The sequence below is a fragment of the Agrilus planipennis genome, unplaced genomic scaffold, assembly GCF_000699045.2.
Source record: "Agrilus planipennis isolate EAB-ADULT unplaced genomic scaffold, Apla_2.0 scaffold54, whole genome shotgun sequence".
In the NCBI taxonomy this organism is placed as follows: domain Eukaryota; kingdom Metazoa; phylum Arthropoda; class Insecta; order Coleoptera; family Buprestidae; genus Agrilus; species Agrilus planipennis.
Window position 1 is genome coordinate 1,463,866 of NW_020439000.1, and position 9,827 is coordinate 1,473,692.

Here is a 9,827-nt window from a genome sequence, read left to right on the forward strand (position 1 = left end):
AAATTGTTTTAGGTATCCTTATTTATTATCTAGTTTTAAAGCAATTATAATAGGTGCAATTTTGTCGTTTACGTATCCCAATATGACCACACAACATTGCACTGTGGATGAGTTTGAAAAGCCACAAAATGTGGCAAATTTTTTCTATATTTGGGCATAAAAATAGAAACAATTATGGAGATTTATGGTAGTCTGATCTTGAATAAGATACTTATTATAGAAGATCCACACACCACATAAATGCTTATAAAATAATAAAGTTGAAAAGTTAATTTTTTTAGTTTGTCGAAAAATGCCGTTAATATAACATTACCCTGAAAATTAATATAAAAGTAGATACCGTTATTTTTGATAGGAAAATGGGTTTGGGTTGATTATAATGATTTGAAAAAATTGTCTTTGAATTATCCTAATCAAAAGTTTCAATGGTCACAAGCACCAAAACAGTTGTCGTTCAAACGTACCCATGCAATGATTAGTATTATATTACGAGAGCACCACAATATATAGATCGATCCTAAAATCATACGTCGAGTGCTTCGACGAACTGAGCACAACATTACGCTGTTGTTGGTTAGAAGAAAACCTGATAAAGTCGGAGAATTCGCTGGAAACAGAATTTGCAAAACAATCTTTAACTAAAGGCGATGACAAATTGGTAAAGGTTTTCTTGTCCTGATTCGGGTCCAAAGGTCGTCATCGGTTGGAGTTGCTTCCTAACGTTTCGCTAGCACGAGTTGCGAATATCTTCAGAAGTCCTTCCATCTCCGATGATGGATATAGACGGCCTTTAGACCCAAATCAGTAGAGCATCAGTTAAAGGCAATGACTCCTGGAATCACGTACTATTTTGTGATGAAAGTAAATTCTGCAATTTTAAGTGTAATGGTCGCATATATGCGCGAGTGGAGAAAAAGTGGCACTGCTCTGGATCCACGGAACATTCATTGCAACAGGAAGACATGACGGTGGAGGTCTAATGGTTGTATAGCTGCAAGTGGTGTGGATGAATCAATGTTTATTGAAGAAACAATGAACAGCTTGCTCTATATAGATGTGCTCGAAAATAATTAAATTGAATTATTACTTCCAATATAACAATGGTTCTAAACATACTATTGACATAGTTTGCCGATGGGTTGTATTTTGTACATCGCATACCCTGATCACATAGCCACAGGAGTCAGACTTAAACCCAATTGAACATGTGTGACAGAAGTTGGATACAGGAATTCGAGTGCACCATAAGGCAACTTCAAGAGGAATGACAGAAAATAGAACTGGATTTTACTCGTAGGTTGTTGGAAACGATAAATTATAAGTACGCTTGATAGTGATGACCAAAGCAAGACCAAGATCAAGTCCCAGTCTTGGTATTGGTCTTGTTCAAATACTTCTAGTCTTGGTCTAGTCTCTCTAGTCTAGTCTTGGTATTGGTCTTGCTGTTATAGTCTTAGTTTTAGTCTTGCGTGTTAAGTCTTGGTCTTCCTCGTTTAATCTAATACTTAGTCTTGCGTATTTCGTCTTGGTGTTGCATTTCAGTCTTGGCTTGTGTATTAGCCTTTTTCGTTCGGTCTTGGTCTCGGTCTTACTTTATCAGTCTTGGTCTCGGTTTTGTTCAAATACTTTAAGTCTTGGTCTTGGCATCATCTTGCTGATATAGTCTCAGTCTTAGTTTTGCGTGTTAAGTCTTTGTCTTCCTCGTTTAATCTAATACTTAGTCTTACGTATTTGGTCTTGGTGTTGCATTTCAGTCTTGACTTGTGTATTGGTCTTTTTCGTTCGGTCTTGGTCTTGATCTTACTTTATCAGTCTGGGTCTCGGTCTTGTTCAAATACTTTTAGTCTTGGTCTTGGCCATCATCTTGCTGATATAGTCTTGCTATTGGTATTGCTGATATAGTCTCAGTCTTAGTTTTGCGTGTTAAGTCTTGGTCTTCCTCGTTTAATCTAATACTTAGTCCTGCGTATTTGTTCTTGGTGTTGCATTTCAGTCTTGGCTTGTGTATTGGTCTTTTTCGTTCGGTCTTGGATTTGTTAATACCAAGACTGCAGTAAGATTTTGCTAATCGGGAATGTTTGAACGGTTAAGTGAAAAACTCGAGATTTGTAAGTATGAGAAATAGGGGCGTACTTATTGTCATTTCACCGTAAATGAACATTCGAACGGACTAGGTACTACGTTAATAGTAAGTTGCGAAGTTTCGGGAATGAGCGTCGCGTCGCGTCGTCGAAAGGAGAGGCGCGTCGCGTACGACGTCGACGAATCGCTTTGTCGTATGCATCGCTTTCGGCGACAAGTATCGGCAAAAGTTCCCGCCATCGTATCCGAGCCGTAGCACCACGTGTTTGCCGGCGAACCAACGGCAACGACACAGCAGCTCTCTCGACGTCGCCGTGAGGACGCACAGAGGACCGACGGACGGACGTGGCAGTGGCGACAGCAGCGGGCACATGTGGTGGTGCTGCTCTGCTGAAGTTCGAAAAGTTGGCCGGCCGACTCTCAGACTGGCATTTAGTGTTGCGCGGCTTGTAAGATCGGTCAGCATCATCATCATCATCTTTCTTCTTTTCAACTGATTCAGACGATTCGAGCCGCGTGTTTAGTTTCTGTTCATTCACACGTATTTTGACTCTCGTTATCCACTATCAATAGAAGAAAAGTTGACAGGAAATTGAACTCTTTTAAAGTTTCTATTTTTAACTTTGACAACTCTTTTGAAACTTTGTGTCGATGCGGTGCCGTTGTTAATGGTGAAGTGAGGAAATACACGCAAGGCGATCCACCAGAGCGGACACGATGGGTGTTAGCACCCGCTCTAACGCCAGCATCCTTTGGCTGTGTACCTTCTTTGTATTTTATGCGTTCCTCTTATCTGCTCATGGCCCGCTCGTGTCTTCTGCTGAGGTAAGTCTTCCTAAAGACGATTAAATTTCATCACAAACTAACCAAACTCGATTGATTCTCCAGTTTAACCAAGATTTGTAATTTTCTTTTCTAAACGATCCATTACTGAAGTTTGTGTGGTCGTTGAAAATAATGAATAAATTAAAAATCGACAACACCTTTGAGTGAATTTTAATGGATAACGCAACTTAATACTGCCAAGAAGAAGAATTCGATAAACTTTTCAAGTTGAGTTGATATTTGTCACCCTTACGTTTCAAATTAAAGATCTTAATGGATTCAACGCGTTTTGTCGTTAATCCTTTTTCGGAAGGATCGTGGTTGAACTTCTTGGAATTTCTAGCTTTCAATTAAGCTAATAGGAAAAGAACGTTGAACCCTATTGAAAATGCTATCAACAGTTGTAGAACAACCTTCAAGAAATGAATCAACAACTCCGGATGTTATCAGAAAAAGATAAAACGGATGGAAGATTAGAATTCTCTACCTAATTTTTCCAACGTAGCTATTTCTATTTTAACAAATGTGCACCTATTTATTTATTTATAGAGAAGTACAGATAATGCTATCGGCAACACCCACATTACGTATATTCATTCTTAACCTACTGTATTACTATTTAATTTGAGCGTTTTACCTTTAAATATTAAACTTTACACATTCAGGGTTTTCTTATCTTAAATACCTATACCTGCATATTTAAGATTAAACAGATCCATGCTCTTCCTTCGATAAAGTCCATTACATCAATATTACGATTGGAGATTTAGATGCGTATGTTCCTTCTTGGTACTTATCGTCATCATACCTCAAACTAAATATTACCCAGGTATATCGAAGTAATTACTATATAAAATTAAAAGTAAGAAAAGTTAAATAATAATTAATATTTATTATAACCCAGAATTTGTGTATGAATANTTCTTCTTCTTGTTGTAGTTGGTTCGAATAATTATTATAATGATTTTTATTTCTGTTGGTCATCAGGGAAATTGATCGTGCAGTCCTCATAGGTTACACTTAGTTTTTGCTTTCTATGTTCATTATCTTTACTTTTTTGGCACTTATTCCTTTTCTCATATTTTTTTAAAGGGGAAGTGTGCCTGTTTGTTAATATCAGTTGCATTAGTTTCGAATTATCGGATAAATGAGATGTAATCGAATTTCCCTAACTTTAATGGCTTCAATTCTCACGCGAAGCGCTGGAAACGTATTCATCGAAATGACCTTGCGCGTGTGTTTTATTGACAAACAGGACGAGCAACAAGTTGCAGTTCTGTACAGGATCCTCTAGGTAATTAGGGAACGGATCGAAATAGTAGAAAATAAACAATTAATTCCGCCCATAACTTAACAGGAGCGTTTCGACCTCTCTCCTTCTTTGCGTTACGCAATTTGTGTACAATCCCTTAGCTTTTTGATCTGAATATGTGAATGAATACTGTGAATGTTCCAGTACAGGTGGTATTAATACGGTTAAGGAATAAGGAGACATCTATCTTTCATAATTATTATAATTTTAATAGATACTTTTTTCTTGTTTAGAGTTTACGTTTAACTACTTTACGACGACAAAACTTTGTTAGGAAGTTAAAGGATAAACTGAAAGATATATATTGTAAGTCGGCATTAAACTTGGATTAACAGCTCTTTACAACTACAGCACAGACTTTGACTAAACTCAAAGGATATCTTTCTCCTTAAAGAAATTCTTCCTTAGAAACTTTTTCCAGTTTGAAAACGTTCACACTCTTTTAAAACAGTGGGATAAGGCTAATTGTATTCTCCCGTTGTTGTTCCTGTTGTTGTTGGCAAAAATAAAAATTCGCTGATTCTGGAAGGCAATGTTTACGTATCGCGTGTTTATGTATAAAGGCAACATATTTAGCTTCGATAGAGTCGTTAAAATTTATGGGAACAACGTTGGCCTGTTGGCACTAAAAATACATTTCAGAGAATGATGTTAAAGAAATAACGAATCTCATCAAAACGAACGTATGATACTTTTTCTATTTTTAAAATTCAAAGGTGGTGCCTGTTTTAATTAAAGTCGTTGTTGCTTGCCATGTGGGTTGATCGACGGATTAGTCATAATATCATAACTGTCCATTGCCTTCGTATGTCCACGGGTAGTTGAGTTCATGCACGCTGTCTTATTTAAAACTAAAGTAATCTATAATGAATCATATTCATTTCAAAATTATCCTGGCGCTATTGAACACAAAGCAAACCATTGGATATAATTATACCAATACGCTTATCTGAATGGATCCTGGGACCATAAAAATTGTACAACTAAAACCTGTGCATGAATGAAAATCTGGATGAACCGATTTCTACAATTTTTTTATTATCTCTTTTACTACTAGTTGTACTGTATAGCTGCATTCTTTATTTGTTCTTATGAATAATTTTCCAATTGTGTTGCATTTTAATTGCTTATAATTAATACATGAAAAATGCGAAGCTTAATACAGAATAGAAAAGAGTGGAGTTGTTTGACCAATCAGTTTTATGATTAGGAATGATAACCTTATGATAATGATGATGACGTAATAGGTAATGGCTAATTTTCGGTATATAGGAAGTCAGATAACTCAGAACGAAAGAATCACTGGAGATATACGAGGGTGGATTGATAAGTTTCCGGCCTGACCAAGAAAAACAAGGTTTTTAAAAATTTTTTTTTTTTATTTCTCAACATAATCTCCTCCAAGGCTGATACATTTCTCATAGCGGTGTTCCAGTCTATNAAATGTATACAAATTGTAGTTTTTCTCTCTATTAAACTAAATAACTAACCAAAATAGAAACTTGTTTATTTTCTAAGACTATTCTTTTGTATGACGTGTTTGTCATTTCGTTTCGATGCCATTATAAGCGGATTCCACTGTACTATAAGGAAGATGAAGCTACAGAATGGTTTATTAGCCATAGTATAGTTTGATCTGACCGTGATTGAACTGGGACTTGACCGATACTACAGATGATGCCTTCTCGTAAATTATTGATTTTTACGATTTTTTTTAAAAATTCTATTGGAGGCAACAAACAAAATTTACCAGTTTTCATACTTCCATAAAATTTTCTCCCTCTCGCTTGTACGAAACAAGGTAAGAAAATAGATTAAAAGACATCCGTGCATTTCACAGTGTTCCGCTTTAATATTCGTCAGATTTCGTAGTAACGGAAAAATGTCTAGGTATATGTAGATATTCATGTATATGCGGGTTTACCTAATTCGGTTTGCATGAACTTTCGGCGAATCTATGCAATCCTATATATGTGCAAATCTACATTACTAGAAACTTTTATTAAAAAGATAAGGGCCAACTTTTATTAAAAAGATAAGAACACTCCCAAGTTGCTTTCGGTTTATTAGATGGAACGAGCGCGTTGAAGCAGCAGAAAGTTTTACACTTAATACTTTGTTTCCGGCCTTTTTTAAAATGGAAGTGCTGAAAGTATTGGAAAGGTACGTAAGATTTGCATACCTAGGTTTTGCAACGACAGCAGGGACTTCCATTTCAAATTAAACAGAAAAAAACAATTGGAAATACATATTAAAGCTTGCCACATTACACACATTTGAAAATTCTTCATCTACACAATCTCAAAACATTGAATAATGTTATTGGTATTCTGATGTCTCTGTTTTCAAGCATTTTTATGAGGTTTAAAGATTCAATATGCAAAGGAAGTATAGAGGAATAACTTATTTTTTGTGGCTGTTTTATATTTTTCGGCAAATGTGTACGACTTTTTTCATTTTCTACTTGTATATGCACGTTTCTTTGAGTGAAAAATATAAAACTCTTCCCTTTTTATTTCGCTAATAAAAAAAATTACGAGACAAATTTCAGTTAGTTTACAACCACTTCTTGTTGGTATATTTGCTACTTAAGTTTTTTATTTGCACATATTTACTTTTCCTGAATGGATTTTAACGAAGACATTATTATATCTAGTAGATCCTTAGTAAGGACCTTGTATAATGAATGAAGTACTTCAGTTGGGAGTTGTTATAGTTATATAGCGATATACCTCCATGATAACGATAGACATTAAAGCTTTTAAAAAGCATCTTCGATTTAATCGGCCTAAATCATGCTGATGAAATCGAAATCGCGCATTTCAAATTTTCAAATTCTAATTCTTCACTCTCCAAAACTTCAATCGTATCCAGCTCATATCTTTTCCAAATTGGTCAAATTTTAGTTGATTGAGAATTGATAATAGAATCCTTGTTGTGCATCAGAAAAATTTAGTCATAGATTGGATTTACTTCATCGAAAATATTGAAAATGATTTATTTTGACATTAGTTACTAATCAATATTTTAATTTATATAATATCCTTGGGCTTAAACAAATCTGGGTTGTATAATATGTACTTATTGAACAGGAACTTCATTTCTACTTGATTCGAAGGTTCCTTTGGGAATGACTGTTATTGTGGCTTTTATTCTCATTGCCTACATAAATATCCAGAAGCCTTTATTTCCTATCTGACGGTTTCTGCACACAAATTGCTCTCTCTGAAATAAACATCAATGTAAACAGGACTTTGTAGAACCGCCCCAAAGTATTAGTCTCAAAACTAGATTAAAACATTTTTTGGACAAAAACTTTATGAGATTGTTTGTTGTAGGAATATATGTATACTTTTTAAGTTAGATTCCTGAACGTTAACGTTAATGTTTATCTTTATATCCAGGGTGGCGGTCAATTAAATCAACAAAGTGTTTCAAAAAGTCTGAAGATGATTTAAATTAACATTACAAAAAACAAACAATTTGTTTAATTATATGTATGATGTGGAAAATCTGAAATTGAAAGTAATTTTGGATGTAAAGATTTCTAGTTATTTTATAAAATGGAAGTTTTTCAGTACAGATGCATCTGATAGTGATTTTACTGGATGCTGGATAACCGAGTACCCATCATTAGTTGTACCGGATCCATATACCGAGTACCCTGCCCATCTCAAATTGAATGTTAATAAATGGATAGTTTTATTAATAAATACTGCATCCTCATTTTTCAGTAATTTCTGTCAAATGCAGTTTTGCTTTTTCAAACAATGTGTTGCACCTTGCAGTAAACTCTTTGGCACAATAGTTTTTGTCGATGATGTAAATGCGATCTTTTAATATTGTTATAGTATATACCTACATACATATGTACGTGTGCAGGTTCTCATGTAGGTGTACTCGTGCAAAGAACAAAAGGGTACAGGTCACCTTACTGAAACTTAAGAGGCGTTAAAAACTCGATCCGACTTTAAAGACTGTTTTCTTTGGACTTTACTGGTTGAGTGATCTGTTACAGGAGAAAACTGTTAGAACAACATGCGAATGTACAATAAAAACTAAAGAAAACACTGATTCACTTTTACGTGTTGTAAGGTCAAGATGTGCGCTTTGTATGGGTGGTATTTATAATCCGGCACATAAAGAAAAATTGAAAGCCAAAAAACACAATATTGCCGCTATTATCGAGGGAAAGTTATAAGTGCTAACTTTAGAGTAAAAGTGCATTATAATAAAACAAACTTGAACTTATAACATAGATTAATTGGTAATTAAGGGGTTGTAAATTATAAAAAGTGGTCCAGAATCGGTCATAAAAAAGTTAGTACAGAACGAAAAATTCTTTTCAACACGTTGTCGAATAATAGAGAAGAATTAGCACCAAAAACTGTAATTTCATCATTTTATAACAGAATTCTAGTTTTTCATTCATTCTCACATTTTTCATTTGTTAAGTATTCAGTAATTTTTATTTCTACCGAAAAATAATGTGAAATAACTAAAATTCTGAAAACTATATTATGTAATATGTAGGATCAGTATTTAAATCCATATCGTTAATAGAAATGGTGAATATTTAAATGCAAGTTCTAGTAATAAATAAAACCTTGCCCAATAAAACTATTAAGCAATTAATTTATCTACCAGCTGTTTTATTTTTTTTCTTCTGATGACTGATAATGGCAATTTTGGTAAAAAAATACTGACCGCGAAAGTTGATTTAGATATATACTGACAGAAAATAGCTTTAAATACAGATCATTAAATTTGTTGCCTAATTTTCTTGTAGCATTTTCCTGAAAAATCCCACATGATTTAAAAACGGTTACTTCACGACACTGAATACAGCGATTTGTTTTTCCCAAGAAATACAGCCTGGCGGTGGCTTAAAATTTTCTCGATTTTCCTCAGAAAACAGTGCCATCCTTTTGAAGTTTACTTTAAGAAGAAAACAGAAATCTTTTACGTATATTCCAAAGCTCACAAATAGAAAACATTTCGAATCTACTCTGAAACTGTACATAGTTTGCCTTTCAACAACAAGATGCCAGTGCCTGTTATATAAAAACATTTAAACCTTAAAATTAATTATGTGAACTGAAATGAAAATATGCAAATATGATTTAATTAATTGGAGTCAATCTTCAGATTGCAAGAAGTAAATGCGTTAAAATGCCTAAAATCCTTAAGCTTACTGCCTGGATACTTTTCTTTAGAATGCGTGAAATCCTTGCTGACGATGTGATGTAGCCTTTCAAAGAACCAGTGTTATAAATAACAATTATTTTAACCAAATGAACTCTATCTTAACAACCATAATTGGTTTGGTTTAAAAGCTTTTTGTTGGTTTTAAACAGAACACGTTAGTTTAGCTTCCGGAAACTATGCACAATAAATTTTATTAGTCAATAATATTTGTAAGACATGATGATATATAAACAAATTATCTACTTGTTATTTTAATATTTAAAAATTAAAAAGTTACAATAGAAAATGAAGATATAATACCTATGATAGTAGCTTTTTTACTTTCTGTTGCTATTGAGCTTAATTCTTACAGCTTTTAACCACCTGCTAATTCGCACGATAAGGCACATCAAATACCCAC

The 9,827-nt window shown here is 34.1% G+C and overlaps 1 protein-coding gene across 1 annotated transcript in view; it reads left to right on the forward strand.

Moving 5' to 3' along the window:
- The first annotated feature begins 2,416 nt into the window (after positions 1-2,416).
- Positions 2,417-9,827, forward strand: part of LOC108739763 (basement membrane-specific heparan sulfate proteoglycan core protein-like) — a 118,983-nt gene continuing 111,572 nt past the window's right edge. The window contains exon 1 of the mRNA XM_025975844.1: positions 2,417-2,907. Coding sequence (XP_025831629.1) covers positions 2,800-2,907 — 108 coding nt within the window. The 5' untranslated portion in view covers positions 2,417-2,799. The remainder of the gene's footprint in view (positions 2,908-9,827) is intronic.